General features: G+C 34.8%; 4 protein-coding genes across 4 annotated transcripts; 3 read left to right on the forward strand and 1 right to left on the reverse strand.

Annotated features, from left to right (window-relative positions):
• The first annotated feature begins 725 nt into the window (after positions 1 to 725).
• LOC120629614 (28S ribosomal protein S23, mitochondrial) lies at positions 726 to 7,796 on the forward strand. Its single transcript, XM_039898601.1, has 3 exons — positions 726 to 893; positions 6,781 to 6,945; positions 7,450 to 7,796. Exons 1-3 carry the CDS (start codon positions 850 to 852, stop codon positions 7,718 to 7,720), a joined length of 480 nt encoding a protein of 159 aa, XP_039754535.1. The 5' UTR covers positions 726 to 849; the 3' UTR covers positions 7,721 to 7,796.
• On the forward strand, positions 4,243 to 6,041 carry LOC120629615. Its single transcript, XM_039898602.1, has 3 exons — positions 4,243 to 4,553; positions 5,321 to 5,521; positions 5,842 to 6,041. The coding sequence occupies exons 1-3, from the start codon at positions 4,297 to 4,299 to the stop codon at positions 6,005 to 6,007; spliced, it is 624 nt and encodes a 207-aa protein (XP_039754536.1). The 5' UTR covers positions 4,243 to 4,296; the 3' UTR covers positions 6,008 to 6,041.
• Positions 7,797 to 8,447: 651 nt separating the features above from the next.
• LOC120629224 lies at positions 8,448 to 10,660 on the forward strand. The gene is made up of 3 exons (XM_039898091.1): positions 8,448 to 8,596; positions 9,447 to 9,530; positions 9,868 to 10,660. The coding sequence occupies exons 1-3, from the start codon at positions 8,551 to 8,553 to the stop codon at positions 10,029 to 10,031; spliced, it is 294 nt and encodes a 97-aa protein (XP_039754025.1). The 5' UTR covers positions 8,448 to 8,550; the 3' UTR covers positions 10,032 to 10,660.
• A 28-nt stretch (positions 10,661 to 10,688) lies between these two features.
• On the reverse strand, positions 10,689 to 17,044 carry LOC120629225 (splicing factor U2AF 50 kDa subunit). The gene is made up of 8 exons (XM_039898092.1): positions 16,926 to 17,044; positions 16,266 to 16,844; positions 16,012 to 16,094; positions 14,549 to 14,671; positions 14,384 to 14,471; positions 13,087 to 13,240; positions 12,304 to 12,388; positions 10,689 to 10,992 (listed from the first exon to the last, which is right to left on the reverse strand). The coding sequence occupies exons 1-8, from the start codon at positions 16,939 to 16,941 to the stop codon at positions 10,861 to 10,863; spliced, it is 1,260 nt and encodes a 419-aa protein (XP_039754026.1). The 5' UTR covers positions 16,942 to 17,044; the 3' UTR covers positions 10,689 to 10,860.
• Between the last annotated feature and the right edge of the window lie 766 nt (positions 17,045 to 17,810).

The raw sequence follows: 17,810 nt of genomic DNA on the forward strand, positions 1-17,810 counted from the left end.
ATATACCTAACGCGTACTACTCCGTTGGGGGAAACTTTTTTTATACAGAGAAAATGCCTGACGCATACTATTACCGTTGGAAGAAACTAAGTAGTTATTTTTATTTTTTTTATTTTTTCTTTAATTGGAAAACCAACAGTTGTAGATACTAACTAGTTAACAGATTGATTGACTTAAAACTAATAACAGGTTTCAACAGATAAGTCTTACATAAACAAGGGTACCTGATAGAACCCAGCAAAAACGCAGCAAACTATAACAAAGTGTTAAGTTTACCTAGTTTACCAACAGTTTATCTACTAAGTTGCGACGTACACTATTCATATTATTATGTAGGACTTGCACCTACTAAAAACTCCGTGTCCCTCGACAGACCTATAAGGGAGAGTACGAGATTCATTTGGGTATTCACTGCACTCTGCAGATCTCATCGTCGCCGTTAGCATGGTCCCTGCCGAATCCTCCAGGGAGGCGCGCGCTACAAAAAATAAAAAGGGAAAGGGATTCTCATACAAAAGACATGATTATTGCAGTTTTATAGATAGTACCTACAGATCCCTTATCTTACCCTTTATGAGCGAGTCCGACTCGCACTTGGCTGGTTTTTTGTACAAAAAGAAAGAAAAGATGCACTATATAACAGCATGACTGATAAAACGGATGCGAAAATTTTTGCTCATACTGTCATAACATTATTTTGTATTCTGTGGTCTAATGTCGGTAAAATGAGAAGTGAGAACTGCCAAGCGTCAAAAAATAAATATACATTGAACAACCTCAAATCTAACCTCTACAATCTTAATCGAGTATCTCTTTTCCATTTAATATTTCTATATATTATTCAGTGCAATGGCAACGAGTAGATTAGAAAGGATTGGCACCATATTTTCTAGGTAAGTAAAACCAAAACGTACAAAATTACACTTCCTTTGCCTGCGTTTTAGAAAAAGTAAATTTATCGTTTTCTTTATTTAAATTTACTGCAAGTCTGCAAACTTTTCGTCTTTTTTTCGCGGGAAATTCTTTGGAGTTAACATATCGCGGTAAAACGTCGATTTGTTTCATAGTTTAACGTAGAGTAGCCTGTACCTTTTGGGAATCGCCTTGATTTGTGATAAAAATGCCACCTATGAAAAAATCTACATCTAAATTCATGTCGGACGACCTAGATGATTTTCTTACTGACTCTGAATTCTTGAATGATTCACCAAAGAATAAAAAAAAGGAAAAAAGACAGCGTGCAGACACAACAAAGTCAGAAATGCCTAATTTATCTGATACCAATCCGCCTGCAGCTAAAAAGAAAAAAAATAATGAAAGTATTGAAGCTTGTGGAGAATCAAGACAGAAGACATTGAATGTAATGAATCGGCAGCTGGATGCCAGGCAAGTACTCAAAATTGAATTTGTCTGTTTCTTAATACCCATTTCTTTGTGTACTGATACAATGGTTGCAATTCCATATATCTGCACTTAACTAAATTGGAAAGTCTAAAAATATTCTTATCCCCTTCCATGGGACATAAAATGAATTTTTCACAAAGGAGTAAATTGCTAAAAATCATTCCAATCACCACACCAAGGTTAACAAACCTATTTTCTAAACATAAAACTATCTCTAATATACAAACTATATCTGATTTACAAATTGACCCTTGTCATGCCTGTATCCTTATTCAATGTCAATCCTAATCCTTCCTACAACCACTAGTCCAAACATCAAAACATAAACATAGTGCTTTCAACTAATATGTTCTAAAATTGCTGTCACAATAGTTGAAATAGCACATAAAATCCAAAGTATATTGTTATGTTCAATTAATTATTAAAATAAATTTAATTCACTGCTAGAATTTAGAACATATTTTTAATTATTATAATATATCAATTGTTACATTTTAGAAAACATATAAATGAGAAAATGTTGAAGAACTTATCTGAAGCCATTGAAGATTTTGAAGCTGATTACAATGCTTTGAAAGAAAACGAACAGAAGTTAGAACATCTTACTGGGTCTTTTTTGAAATGTGTACAGCAATCAACCATTGCGTATAAGCAAAAACTTAAAGCATTTAAAGAACTTCATGCAATGTTTAAAAAAAAGTAATTAATGGGTTTTGTATCAATGTTCCTTAAACCTTTTGAACCTTTTGTACTTTCCTAAAAACTGTCTCTGAACAAGATTCTGGAATTTTTAAGATGCAGATTTTTTATCTTGAGGTTTGGGATTATGGCTATACATATTGTTGGTGCCTGATTGGCACAGTGGCCAATGACACTGCTTTCTGAGTCTGAGGCTGTGGGTTAGATTCACAACTGGTAAATTTTTGTGTGATGGACTTGATTGATTTTTAATGTCTGGGTGTTTATGTGTGCATATATTTTTTTAATTGAATAATACACAAAAATACCTATGTTTATGTGTATTATTTATCGAAAAAAAAGTCAGTTATCAGTACCCATAATGGAAGCTTTATTAGGGCTAGATGGCAATGTGTATTGTGTATATTAAGTAATGCAACATTAGTAAAAGAAAGTTTACTCAAAACAATTTCTTAGTTCTAATCTGCATCTTGAGCCCACCAACATATTGTACTGTATACTGCACATTGAGCACTTACAGTTACACCTTTGAATGACGCTGAAAAGTAAAATTATAAAGTCTGTTCAAAAGCAACTCTCTGTTGTCTTTTGAGCAACTAAAATTTGTAATTATAAAATCACAATAATAAGCATTTATCTTTGTAATAACACAGATATGAGGAAACTGATATAGAGCAAAGAGGTGAAATGGACAATTTGGGTGCAGAGTTAGAAGAAGATGTTTACAACTTGAAACAGAAATTAATTTTGGAGACCAAGCGCAGTGAACGGGAGAATTTACAGAAGTACTTCATGAAGGCCATGCATACTAATTTTTAATTTCATTTGTTATTAAATATTATTTATAATAGGATAAGAAATAAATTAGATTTAAATTTATATCGATTTAATTTATATTCAGATTAAGACTTATATTACCATTAGCTAGTACCCACTGTGACAAAGAATGATTTCCAGAACAAAAGATATCCTGTCCTGTGACCTATCTCAATGGTAATAATATAGTCGATTGGTGGTTTTGTTAATGGAGCAAACTTTAAATAAATAAAATAAATAGGTAAATATACTACGACAAAACACACATCGCCATCTAGTCCCAAAGTAAGCGTAGCTTGTGTTATGGGTACTAAGATGACTGATGAATATTTTTTATCAATAGTATACATAAATACTTATAATATATAGATAAACACCCAGACTCGGAAAAACAACAATCGAACCCACGGCATTTGACTCAGAAAGCAGGGTCGCTGCCCACTGCGCCAATCGGCCGTCAAACCAACTTTACGAATGACCCTTCGGAAACTGATGTTTTTCTGGGACTAAAAGTTATCCCTATGTTACTCTCCGTCCTTGTAACAAACTATACCACAAATAAAGACAATTGCTTTCTAAGGGAGGACAAACAAACACACTTTCACCCGTGTTATTTAACTGCGTCCTTTTCAAAACCCCTAAAAGTAGCCTATGTTATTCTCCGTTCTTTGAACTCACTCTATGCCAACAATCAAGTTCATTGGTTGCTTAGTTAGGGCGTAAGGTAAAGACAAACAAAGAAACACACTTTCGCATTGATAATATTCTAATGTCTTGGAATATAGATAAAATATAAAAAGATTCATTAAAAATCGTATGACGAGATTGCACCGATTACAAAATGTCTAATTTCGATTTGAGGAGGAGACGTAAGAAAAGGGAATGCAAGGGAGTCCATCGAGCCTTTAGATTCCGAGGATGTCTTCGATATTCGCAGAGGCTCCGGAGCGCGGAGGCATCAATAGTGAGGGAAATCGGGATTTAATGTGTGAAATTGTGTGTGGATGTTTGGAATCGCCTTTTCGCTTCGGGGATTTCCGCCTTTTTTTCCATTCACTGAAAAATTTTCAGAGATTTATAAACCACCAAAGATTATCCCACGCACTATTCAAGGGCTTTCAAGAACTACTCTAATAAAAATTACTGTACTGAAGACAAGACTTTATGCCTTACAATCAAATAAGATAACAATGAAGACATAGCTGTATGTTGATATACCTTTGCCTTTTCCCTATGGGGAAGAAAAAGAAAAAAAAGAGCGGGAAATTTCTTTAAAAATTTTGGGGTTTTTCGACATTTTTCAACTATTGACTCCATGTTGACTCTCTTTGAGGTTCATTTGTAAAAGTTTCGTATTCATTTACTCACTATAACCAAATGTCGACCTTTAAAAAGACAACTAAATCTAAATTCATGGCAGAAGACCTTAACGATTTACTTAATCACTCTCAATATATCAATGGTTCACCAAAAACCAAAAAAGTTAAACGACAAGTTAAAGAGAAAGGATTTAATAGCGTTTCCGATATTAAGGCAACTCCTGCTAAGAAGCAAAAAATGTTTGTTGGTTTTGATGCTTGCGGAGAATCGCGCCAAAAAACGTTGAATGTTATGAACCGCCAACTTCAAGTGAGGTAAGTCTAAAGCTACTTCCAGTTCCTACTTATTTCTTAAATATCATCATTAATCTGCCAGGCGCGATTTAATATTGAAGTGAGAGGTATTAAAAGGGTTAATACCGAATCAACTGCTCTATAAAACCAATCCAGTGAAAGTTATGGAGGGTAGAGGTAAGGAGAGTCATCTGTGTATGTGAAAAAGTGTCGTCAAAATGTATTAAATTAGGATGGCGCCACATTTGCATCAGGGTAACTCTTAAAAGAAGCGCCAAATATAAATATTGTTAGAGTAGGCTTGAAAAATAAACAAGGAAGTATGGAGATACAAGGAAGTAAGGTTATATTTACCACAATATTTTGTACAACGTAAGTTGTTGAAATTCTCAATAATTAACTACTTTAGTCGATAATGACATTAAATTTTTTAACTCGGCATACTTCAATTCATCTACGATTGCTACATTCATACCATACCCTGTGCATCCACCAGCGCCATTGTGGAGGATTTTTGAACTGTTATTTAGCGCATACACTGGACACTTTTTCAACTTTTCTCCCATATAAGATGACTCTCCTTACCTCTACCCTCCATAGTGAAAGTGAAGATTTGCCGTTTGTCGGGCCCCAGCGCCATCTGTCGAGCTGATTTGTGAATCTAAACCATCCAGGGTGCCACCCAAACGCATACCGAAAAATTCATTCAAATCGGCCCAGCCGTTTAGGAAGAGTTCAGTGACATACACACACAAGAAATATATATTCTTATTCTGTTTACATTTTAGGAAGCAAATTGATGATAGTTTGCTGAAGGATCTAACTGAAGTCGTAACAAACTTGGACGCCGATAACGATGTTCTTAAAGAGAACGTTCAGAAGTTGGAACAGCTGACAGGATGTTTAATGAAATGTATGCAGCAGACTACAGCTGCTCATAAGGATAAACTAAAAGCGTTCAAAGGCGTCTTTGCGACATTTAAGAAAGAGTAAAGATTATATTATTTTTTTGAGTGAAAGTTGATTAAAATCGCTGTTTTACCCAAATTTATAAATGAGGTTTTGTATTCGATTCGTTTGTAGGTTTGTATCTTTCCAGTTTCAGAGCCCACCCCCACCTCCGTTATCAGATTAACGATTATTTATTATCATATTTTAGTGATAATAATCTGGACCTACGGATTGATGTACTCTTCGGAGCAAGTGAGGGCCGCGCCCGTGAACTACTCCTTATTCCCGGCTGGTACCTTGTAACTAATCAAAACTTGAAAAACCCAGTTACAGAAATTATTAACTATATTTTATGCAGGTGTGAGGAAACGGAAGCGGAGCATAGAGCCGAAACAGAAAAGTTAGGAAGCGTTTTAGAAGAAGACATTAACAAGTTAAAACAGAAACTAATATCCGAAACGAAGCGCAGTGAATGGGAGAACTTACAAAAATCTTTCTTCCGAGCAATGCAGAATAACTTTTAATTGTATTTCTGCCTTAAAAATGTATTATTACTACTGAAACCTTAGCATTCTTAATATAAATAAACTTTTAAGCTACGCTGTTTTTTTTTTTTTTTATTTTAACGTTATTTTTGCGAAAACCAAAAAGTAAAAAGATTGTTGGGTCCTCGTGGATACATGCACGGACACTCTTCTTTCGACTAAACGGAGATCCAATACACCGCCTGGCGACGGAGATGCGGAAACACTTTCGCACACAATCGCAACACAAAATTGGCTCCTAACCTAACCTAAATTTAATAAATGCCCTTATTATGTATGTCATTGAAATCTGCGCACAAAATACATTTTGTGAAGTAAATTTTGACACCTCAATCCTATCCTTTAAGGAACATCTTTGATGTATATAATAAAACTACTACTCGAAATAATATTGAAGGATGCATATTTTTTTTTTCAAAAAACAAATTCAAACATTGTAAGTGTTATACTTATGACAACCCTATAGAAGATAAAAGACTAACACGTGCATATTACCTACGCTACGCGACGCTTACCTAATATAGTGACAGGAGTCACATGATTTTAAATTTGCATGTTATTTGGGGCTGAATCTCATTTCTTTCATTAAAAACTATGGCAGTGGTTTACTCAAAAACTATTAGGTTATCGGTGTCACAAATAAGTCTCCAGACAGACAGTACATAGAGTACCTCTAAAGCCTGTGATGTATTATTTCGGTTTTTATCTACACGTATATCTATCTACCTGGTAACTTTTTTTTTTGTTTCTAGGGCGGAGGGTCTCCTATTACGAGGAGCAATAAGGCCGGATGATAGACCGTTGTGGTTTGACGTATACAAAGCCTTCCCGCCAACAGTAGAACCAAAGTACGCCAGACCCAAGCCGGAAAACCTGACTATCAAACCAATTCTTTATAAAGAAGATGTAATAAGGGCGTATGTATGACAATATATTACAATTTCTAACTTGTTTTGTAGCGCAAACTACAAAATCAAAAACAAATTGCATGTAAAGTTGCTAAGCTTTTGGTCGCCCTGAGCTTACGCGTTATTTCAAATTAAAACATTCGTTATTTATGTAGGCCCAATGTAGGCCTATCACACGCATTTATGAAGCGTTCATACATACTATGTTTAGGTAATAATTGTAAGGTGATAGAGAATGGTGATAACTACGGTCGCAATCTTACGCATAAATCTACTAGGGTTCCAAACGCGCCCTGGTCTAAAGTTATATCACTTAAAAAAAGTTTCGAGACATACATAGTAGTTAACTAGTTACCTACCTACGACAAAACAATATCTGTTAGTAATAGATTGTCGAACGCCTAACTATTTAGTAATATTTTATTTGTCAACATTTTATGATAGTTTGGTAGTTTTGAATGGATTTTATTGGTACCTAAATGTAAACATTTAAAGTTATTTTTTTATTTATAGGAAATTCCACGCGAAAGGTCATGGGTTAAATGTCAATATGCTCAGTTTGACTGGAGAGACCCAAACTAAAAAACTCGTACAAAAATACCAGCAGCTACAGTCCGAAGGCGTTGCGGAAGAAGAACTAGTCCAGAAATCTGCTGAAGCCGTTGGAAATGCGCGTCAAGCTACTACAGAAACCTACAAAGTGGTCACAAAGATTCCAGATTCAGTGACTGCTAAAGTTTTGGCAGAGGCTGACCTTAAAAACATATTTAAAGATAAAGAATAGTTTGCATTACTATAGTGAATTTATGTATCAATAGTTAAGTAACTAGATTAATAAATAAAAAAGTTTTTAAACTTAACTACTTTGGTTTATTTAATCTTTCCAAGGCGTGTAAAGTCTAACATTACCACTTGGCCAGCGTGGACTGACGTGGCGTGACTATAACGCCTCAGTCCTTTTCATTCTGATAGGAGACGTCTTTAGATTTCGCTCTGGTTAAATTTTTTTGACAATTGTTTAAAAGGAACTACCACTCTTGACTCTTTCATTTATAAGCTCACTGGAGTTGATAATAAATGTTGGGTTGGTGCGTTTACTGAGGATTCAGTAGCTTGAGAGAAAACGTTTAGTTATACGTTTCTTCAAGGTTACGAAAAACTAACGTAGTAACGAATACTCAATTTTTCATCAGTTTAAATGTTACCCGTTATTTAGAACCCTTTTTCTGATAGAGCTAAACTTTACCGTCTTACTGGGTACGTTAATTGTTGAGTAATAGTGAAAAATAGCAATTAAAGTTCGGTAAAGCATTTAGTGGTTCTTTCACTGAACTCTATTATTAATATTGAAAAGGTAGTTATGGACCAGGGAAATATTTACGAGCTTATCGGGACTCTTATGAATCATAATCTCCACCTTCTATGAAATACCTCCATGTACTATTTGGAACAGCGTATTACTAATACCTACATATCTTATCTCATATAGATAAGAGTCCCATACTGAAAAACACACCTTTACGTTCTTGCGTCGCATAGTTGATTCCACTTGTTCAATTTGGTTCATAATAATTAACTATCGCTTTCCACGTAGTGTTTTAAGGTAAATCCAAAATGGGACTTAGGAAGCCAGTTTTGTTCTACTTCGCAGTTGTGTTAGGTAAGTAAAGATCTAAGTTGTTTTTGTAGTACCTAAGTAGCTACTCCATTGCCCAATAGTTGCCTATGATTCGACTGGAAATTCTCATACAAGAACAATGCAAATTGTGTGAAAATATTACAAGCTGAGAGTTTTTGTACCTAGTAACCTTACGTTTTTGTAGCTAAACTAGAACTAGACGAATTTTCTTTACAACGGAAAATGTAATTTCCAAAAACCAATTATTTAGAAAAGTTTGTTGTATCGTAAAACAAAACGAAGAATAGTAAAATACTTTTTACCAGTTTTTGATTGGGATGTAATAATGAAGTTTTGGGAATGAGTCAGAATTGACGTCTCATAACAAACATTGTACTATCGATTTCAGTCTCTCTTACTTTTCTGGTTTATTTTATAAAAAATAGTTGTTTTTGCTGTTCTTTATTTCTATTGCGCCAATTATTTCCAGAATCTAGGTATGTAGGTTACTCCAAGTCGGATTTGATAAGTATTGGTCTTACGTTAATTAGCCAGTTTTCTGAAATCCTGGGGCTAATTGGTACTAATCTCAGAAACTATCTGTCCAATTTGCAAAAATACAGTTACATAGCTTATTTTTATAGGGCTCTGCTCTCATCTCTCACAAGATAGAAAATTTATTAAGTATATTTTTTTCCATTGTAAAATGATGTTGCAAAAGAGCAATCTGCTGAGTTTCTTGCCGGCTTTTCTCGGTGGAATTTGCCTTCTGAACCGGTGGTAATCACTACATAACTGACTTGAAGTTTCAAAAGTTCTTATAAACTGGGCCTACTTGGAAAAAAAAATGAATTTTGATATTATAAAAATGCATTCGCTGTCCATTTCACAGTGATATTGAGCACTCTGACTCATGAAACCGAAGCCCGACGAAGGATCCTCAGAGGAAGGAGAGTTATGACCCGTACATATTACCGTAAGTCCTTTATTCTATATCTTTATCTATTTCAAAATCTGAAACTTCATTGTATTCCATAGTTTTTACTTACGCATTAATTTGGTACATAAAAAATGCTGTTCTGCTGTAGGTATCCGGTGTAAGTTGGCTTAGTTGTTATTCGACTAGTCGATTACGACTACATTTTTCAGTTGGACGTAAATAACTGGGCTGAGACTATACCTTCTTTTGACACAAGTTCTCATAGGCTGAGAATGATGACCATTCTTTAGATCTTTATTAACAGCTATTTTTTTTTTAACTTAATACGTTTAATATTATTAAAACTGAAAGGTTGTATTGTCCTTATTTACAGGTGGAAACGCAGTACCGGCGTGGGCAATAAGTTTGTTGGCTGGAATCGGAATGTTAATAATCGGAGGAGTACTGTACGCTGTAATGAGAAAACTCGTCCTCTCTTCAGAAACTGGCACGTTGAATACTTACCAACCAGCTATGCAGCACGACAACAGTGTATAGTTGAACAGTATACAGTAATAAAACCTAATATAATCATCGAGAACACAAAATATTTGTTAATATTTTGCATATTTTTTTTATTAAACTGTATTTATAAAAAAGTTACGTAGGTTTAATTATATCTCAAGACTTCGGTACCAGTTTAAAGTGAAGTCCTGACAATATATTATATGGCAAATTTTGCACCAAAGATAGCTCCACATACATTAGACAGTAGACTGTATTATTTATACTCTTTATTTGCGCACTAAAAATACACGACAAAACAAAAAAAACAGACAAGCTTCTGTCTCAACTGTCTAAATCAGTGCATTAATCCTCGGGGAATATGCATTACCATTAGAGAGTATTCTGTTGTTTTGGTTTAACTCTCTTGATTTACTAGTTATTTACTAGGGACGACGAGGTTACTGGACTCAATTCATAGTTGAGCTAAAAATTCACTATTTGGGTAATATGCCAAGAACTTATTAAATATCGTCTCAAAGCCTTGTGGATCCTCTAATCAATCCAGCTCCTATGAAATGGCTAGTGCCCAGCAATGTGGCCATAACAGAAATTATGATGATACTGAAGTCTGTTTACAGAGGTTAATTTTTATCTTAACATTTAGTTATAATATTTAAGGATTGTAAGTTTTAAATTGAAACTAAAATAAATTTTTTAAAGATAAATTAATTACCTTATTTATTGTGTTATTCAGTTATTACAGGTGTGCTGGTAAACTTCATTCACAGAACATGTCATATTTTACGATTTTATTATTATCTGCATTGAGTGAGTACATAAAGATTAAAGTTAATTTGAGGTGATGGTTGGGTTGGATGGTTTAAAACTCTCTGCGGTGATACTTGTCGGGGTCGAAGTATGATGTGACTACAACGCGATTGCTGAATTTCCTCCCGGTAAGCGTCTGTTGAGCTTTCTGACAATCTGCGATACTGTTGAATTCTACGAACACCTGGAAATAATATTAATTAAATATAAAGAAGATGACGACGTAACTTGTTCGAGGTCTTGTTTCAAACTACTAATATTATAAATGTGAAAGTGTGGATGTTTGTTAATCAATCACGCAAAAACATTAAACGGACTTCGATAAATATGGCATGCAGGTAGCCTTCGACATGGAAAATAACATAGGTTAACTTTTATCCCGGAAGATAAGAGAGTTCCCGCGATAATAAAACACCTGAATCCACGCAAACGAAGTCGCGGGTATTAAATAATAACAAATAACACACATGCCATCTAGCCCAAAAGTAAGCGTAGCTTGTGTTATGGGTACTAAGATGACTGATGAATATTTTATGTATAGTTATAAAGATAAACATCCAGACACTAAAAAATATTAATGTTCATCACACAAACGTTTTCCAAGTTTGGGAATCGTACCCACAGCATTGGACTCAGAAAGCAGGGTCGCTGCTCACTGAGCCAATCAAACCTTTATGTAAGTTTTGTCTGAATCAAAATATTCACACTATCGACAATTTGTCATTTCAAACAAAGCAACATAAAAAATTAACACTCTTACTATTTCACAGTTTCAGTTTGATTGGTAAATTACGGGGCCTTATAGTAGTTTTTATAATAGAGCAGGGCAACGATTGGTATAATTATACGCGTTCGCCATCTAAATTAGTTAGAGCTTTCTAGTATAAAAAGGCTTAACATGTTTTATCAGAACGCGAAATAATAAGATGACGTGACGCCAAACTATTTAACCGATTGTGTTTAAAATTCAAACCACATGGGATTACAGTAGGACAACTTATAGAGGAACAAAAAATAATCGTTAGATACACAATTGATCGTGAAAAATAATAATTTCTTAAAATTTATGGATAACAGAAATTATATCCCCTGAAAAGGGATATAATTAACGTGTCCACCTGCTAAAGCACGGGACCATGGAATAGGAAAGGTTAACTAACCGTTTATTATTACACATATGTTATTTGGATATTATTTCCACTTGTGCGCCAGTGCTCTGAGAGTTAATAAAGCTGTGGGAGAAGATAAATTTGTATTCCGTCCCCGGGGATATAATTGATTCATGTCCATGCTAGCAGTGCAGGAGACAAAAATTATATCCCTGACACATGATATAATGAACATGTCCACCTGTGTACATTTTTATTTACATTTTCATCCTTTCCCCGAGGATATAAATCTCTCCTGCCCATGCTAGCCATGCTAAATGAGTATCTGTATATAGTGATTGTATTATATTGCTTAAAACGCAATGTTTAGTGGATATCATACACACCTTTCCGCATCCAGGTACTTCAACGCCTTCAATTGGACGAGGAATTTCTATACTACGCACACAACCATATTTATTACATTCCTCCCTGAAAACAAGAATATTGGATTAATTTACCATATCTAATAATACGAAAGGTATAGGTATATTTGTTTATATGCCAGAAAATGACCACCCTGGGTGTACAACAATTCAATAGACAGGCTATCTACCATAAGACAAAATATAAATGCATTCAATGAAGTCAAAGTTGTATACAAAAAAATTACTTTTGTGATACTATAACCTTAAAGATATGCTATCAAACATTAGATATTGGCTCAACCATTGAACCTATTGTGAAGAAATTGCTAACCACTTAATTGATCTTGGTAAGATTTTGGATAGAATTCGTTTGCATCCAAAAGATATTTTTATTTTGGAGATAAAAGGTTTCCTGCTTAACTTTACAAGCCCAAATAAAAAGCAGATGAGAAATTTGTCACAAATTTTTTGGCTTTGTTGGCCATAAACTAGTCATCATCATATCAACCCCTTACGGGTCAAGTACAGGGCATGGCTCTCTTCCCACAATGAGAAGGGTTTAAGCCATACTCAACCAGTGGAGGAGTAGGGCCCAGTGTGGATTGATGGACTCCACACACCTTTGAGAACATTATGGAGAACTATCAGGCATGCAGGTTTCCTCATGTTTTCCAGTGATATTTTATTGTTTAAAATGCACATCATCTCAAGTCCTGAACCACTCTATCACAGCTAATAGCTGGTGTATGTATTATTGCTTACTTTATGTCCTCGAGGATATCCTCATATTCCTCCTCGTCACGAAGCTCGTCAGGTGTCACCATGTTGAGTAGGCAAAGCACCTCAGTGGCCGGGCCTGCGCCCGCCAGCGTCAGGCCCGCCACTTGAAGAGTTACTGGCGCCGCGCCCGTCATTGCTAAGACAAAATTACCACTTATAATAAATACTTAGGGTACACTTTTAGTTGGAAATGTTGATTTTAAACCCATATATTGGGTTTATAGTTTTGGCCTTAAAGGAAAACCATGTCTAGTCTGAGACTAGTAGATTTCTAGAAAAATCTGTGTATTTTATTATTTGGACCTTGCTGTTGTAGCAGAATAATAAAATACAATAAAGGTTTTAGGAATTTGATTCATGAAATATTAATAATTTTGTAAGAACCTCATTAAACAACAAAAACTTAAGTCTTACTAAACTTAAGGTCATAGGTTGTGAATCTCTTCCTTACATTGACAGTTTAAGACAACTTGCAATGTCAAATATTTTAATAAATTACAAAAAAAAAATTGGTCCAAAAAAGTTACGATGCGATACTTGAACAGACCAATTAAACCAATAACAAAATTTGTAACACTAAAGTTTAAAAAACTAGAGCAGAATCTGATCACTACTTGAAAAAAACAGGAAATAACAAAAGAAAATGGTGTATGTAAGAGAAATTCATTCAAGATCACAAATACATGTGTTTTTGAATGCAATTTATGCATACCCCATACAATGGTTCTAAGAAAAAAAAAGCCAGCTATCAGGCAGAACTTTCAATCATGAATTAACTTCTATTTCATCTTCATTCAATAATGTATTAGATGTGCAGTTGGCATATATAATCGAAGTGAAAAAGTGTTAGACTTTTCCTTATAGGTACTTAAAGCTATACTTAAAATAATGAATATAAGTTATTATAAATTAAATGTATGTTGTTACTTAAATTAAGGAATTCCATCACTTTTGTTGATTTTTTGGATATTAAGCACACTCACAATAGCATTTTTCACTAGCAAACTTAACAACAATTGGTTCCCAAATTGTGGGTGATCTTATTTATCAAGGACACTTTTTGACAACTGACAGCATATCTAGTAATATTGTTGATTGAAGTTTTTTTAGTTAAAATGTTGTTACAACTGTGCTTTTGACTCTAAGCAATAAAATATAATCTTAATCTATAGTAAAATTCGAATATATACAAATAAGATATAAATTTAATTGCTACTACTACATTTCTAATCTACACAACTCTACTTATAAATCAACTTTGGGGTTTATGAAAACTCACCCAATGTTGAATTCTTAGCTCCAATACTTGCACGTTGAACAATAAGCTTCTTATCTCCCAGCTGCATACCATTCAGACCCGCAATAGCCTACGAGATACACAAGGTATTAATGTATCCTAAAATCTAAGTACTTCATTTTTTTGGATGAAGAACGATTTATGTACCTGATCAGTCATTGATATATCAACATATTCGGCAAAAGCATAGCCCTTGCTCAGGCCTGTTGAGGAATCCTTTACCAAGTTGAAGGCTCGCAGCTGGCCAAATGACATCAGAAGTTCCTTTACCTGCACAGCAGTACATTTGTAACATTTCAAAGAGTACAACAATACACTTTTTTTTGTATAAATATTTAAATAGAATACAATAATACAACATAAGTTTCTAATGTCACTTGTATAAGTTGTAAGACATGTTACAGTTCCCGTTAAATTTGCTAAACAAAGGCAGCAAACTTATGAATTAATTGAATCTGACCTGTGTCTAGCCGCATGTTACAATCAGATGTGAACGGAGGAGACTTGCCTTGTTGTGCCGACGTCTCGTTCAAGTACAAGACGTATAGGTGAGAATGAGAGACAACAGTGACACGCGGGCCGCGAATGTGCCAAATCTAAGCTAGGGAGGGGCAGAAAGCAAACTATCAGTGAGTTGTTTGTGAATATATAGAGCGTGAAGCGTTCACGCCTGTCCCAGATAGGGGTACCTGAAAATTCCTGAAATGGATCAAAAAATTCGCGGCTCACTGCTGGCTCCTCCCGCCCTGTCAACTGTTGAATCTCGCCCTGAAATGGCAGAGGCTCCTAGGTTTCTATTATGGGAACTGACTAGACAGTATCTGTATACAAAGGCTGTTTTGAATTATTTATAGATAATACCCAAAGGCGACTCAGGGAAAAGCTTTGCTATCATTGTTTATGTGTTAAAATGCATAATATGCATTACAATTTCAGAAACGGTAGAATCAAGTGCAGTAAAAAATCAAGTTTTAACTTTATAAGTGCATTTTTTCCCTTAACATTGAGTTCAAGAAAACTTCACCAAAAATGTGTTTAATGTGGACTTTGTACTGACCTGGAACATATAATGTTATATATTATTGCCGAATTAATAAATGACTTCTAACCTCATAACTCTGGGACTGAATCCCAGATCAACAAAACTTTTGCAACTAAATGTAGTTCAACCAAGACATTTTATACGATTATTTTAAATAAACATATAAGAAGTGTTAGTAATTCTATACTTTTATTAACTTAAGTGGGTTTAATGTGTATAAAATCCACCAAATACTAAAATTCCATCATTATTTTAATTTATTTCGAAAATGAACTTCAATGATTTAAGACCCATAAAACCCGTTTTTTTTAGTTTTGATGCATAGAAACTTGAGTAACTAGGAGTTATATTTGAGGGTCAATAATTTTTTTCTTAGTTTCACTTTGGGGAAAATTGTAATTATCGATGGTTATTATTGTAATTATTTGTGGTTTTTTTTATTATCAAGGATTTCCTTTACTAAAATATAAACAATTACAAATTAAATATTAACTTGTGCTTGCATATATTTTATAAATCGGAATAATTATGTTTGCATTTTTAAATTACAGGTACCACAATAACTTACTTGATCCTCATTGAGATAGTTAGGCAGACCGCCAATAAAGATTTTGTGCGGTGAATCTGGAACTACAGTACTGATAACACCAGCTAAAAATAAATGCAACTATTATTTTACTTAACCTACATGAAACTATTTTATAGTTACACACAATATATTATAATTCAGCATTTGAAATTATATTTATATTGCTTAGAGTCTATGTATACAATAAAGCTACAGAGATATTATGCTAACATTTAGTTTTTTTTTAAACTCACCGGGGACATTAATTGATGGGTTTTCTGTCCCGGGCATTGGTTGATAGTCGTGCGGCCGTCGGATTTTCAAGCTTTGACCCTTAAAATTGATGCCATCAAATGCCATAGCTTGAGTGGTTTCATCAATCGACCTAAACTCGAGGAATGCAAAGTTTTTATCCAAGTTTATCTGGCATGCTAGCACTGGGTTACCAGCAGCTTGTGCCAAGCCGGACAGATGCATCTGTTGATTGAAGAACTCCATGGTCTCTTCTTCGGTGACACCGAATGGTATGTTGCCCACGTACAACCTGCGTGCTTGTCGAGTGATAGTCGAGCCCACAACTGGAACAGCGGCTTGTGGCGTATCAGCTACTATGTTAGCCGGAATTTGTCCCGCCGCTTGCATGGCTTTATATTGCAACGGAGTGATGTGTTCGAAACCCGGAGGCGGTACATCCCAATAAAGGGAAGGCTTACGTCGGCGCGATCTCTTAGTTTGCGGTGACCTGGATTTACTCCTCCTCTTTTCTCTACGTTCTTTTGATCTCGAACGCGAACGACGCCGTTGTTCCCTTGAACGTGATCTGCGTCGGCGGTCTACGAAATGTTAACAGATTTTATAGTACAAGGAATGAGGCATTTTAAGGCTGCAATACGAATAAAAGCATATGAACTTACCTTTATCCTCGCCCATTATAATAAAAACAAGTTAGTGGTTATTTCACAAATCAAAAACGTTTCGCCAAACTCACAGTTTTTAACACACACGCAAAATGGCGTCCAACTTAGGGTTACCAGTATGACATAAATATGTTAATTTGCCTGCCTTTCGCACTCACCACGATAATTTAATTCTAGATTTTCTTTAATAAGAAATAAGAAGATTTGGAAACTTTATAAAAAACTGAAAAAGTTTAGGCTGTATTTTACGAAGAATACGTCAATTATAAAATCGTTATTGATCAAAAAGTATATGAAACATTTCCAAAATCCATGATATATGGGTTACAAGTTGAATAGAAAAATATGAAGCCAATGGGAGTCTTTGGAACTCGTACTAGGGGGGCCTGTATCACGAGTGCGGTAATGTGCGATTTAAGCAATTCAATACCTATATCATTTGCTTCAACCGCGAAAGAAAGCATCGTGGGAAAACCTGCGGGCTGCTGCTTCGTTGTGCATAGTGTTGTAATTATATAGTCTTGGCCAGTTTGGTGGACTATTTTCTTTATTCTGAGAGGAGACTCTTGCTCTGCGGTGAGCCGGTAATGGGTTGATAACTACGATGTTATCCAACATGATGGTAAACATTTTATGTTAATAACGCCCAAGTCTGCGCACTACTCACCTAATGACCATCATAAAATGCTTTTTTTTTTAATGTTAGGCCTTATAACTTATAATTTGGTAAATTGACTAAGAAATCTGGCAACATTATTTATATTCTTTATTTGGACTCCATATCACAAAACCCAGAAGCTTTCTCTGTCTACGAGCTTAATACACTAAAAGCGCTTTGACACAATGTGTGTAATCCACGCATTGTATCCATATCTGAGCCAC

This window comes from Pararge aegeria, chromosome 14, assembly GCF_905163445.1.
Source record: "Pararge aegeria chromosome 14, ilParAegt1.1, whole genome shotgun sequence".
Taxonomy (NCBI): domain Eukaryota; kingdom Metazoa; phylum Arthropoda; class Insecta; order Lepidoptera; family Nymphalidae; genus Pararge; species Pararge aegeria.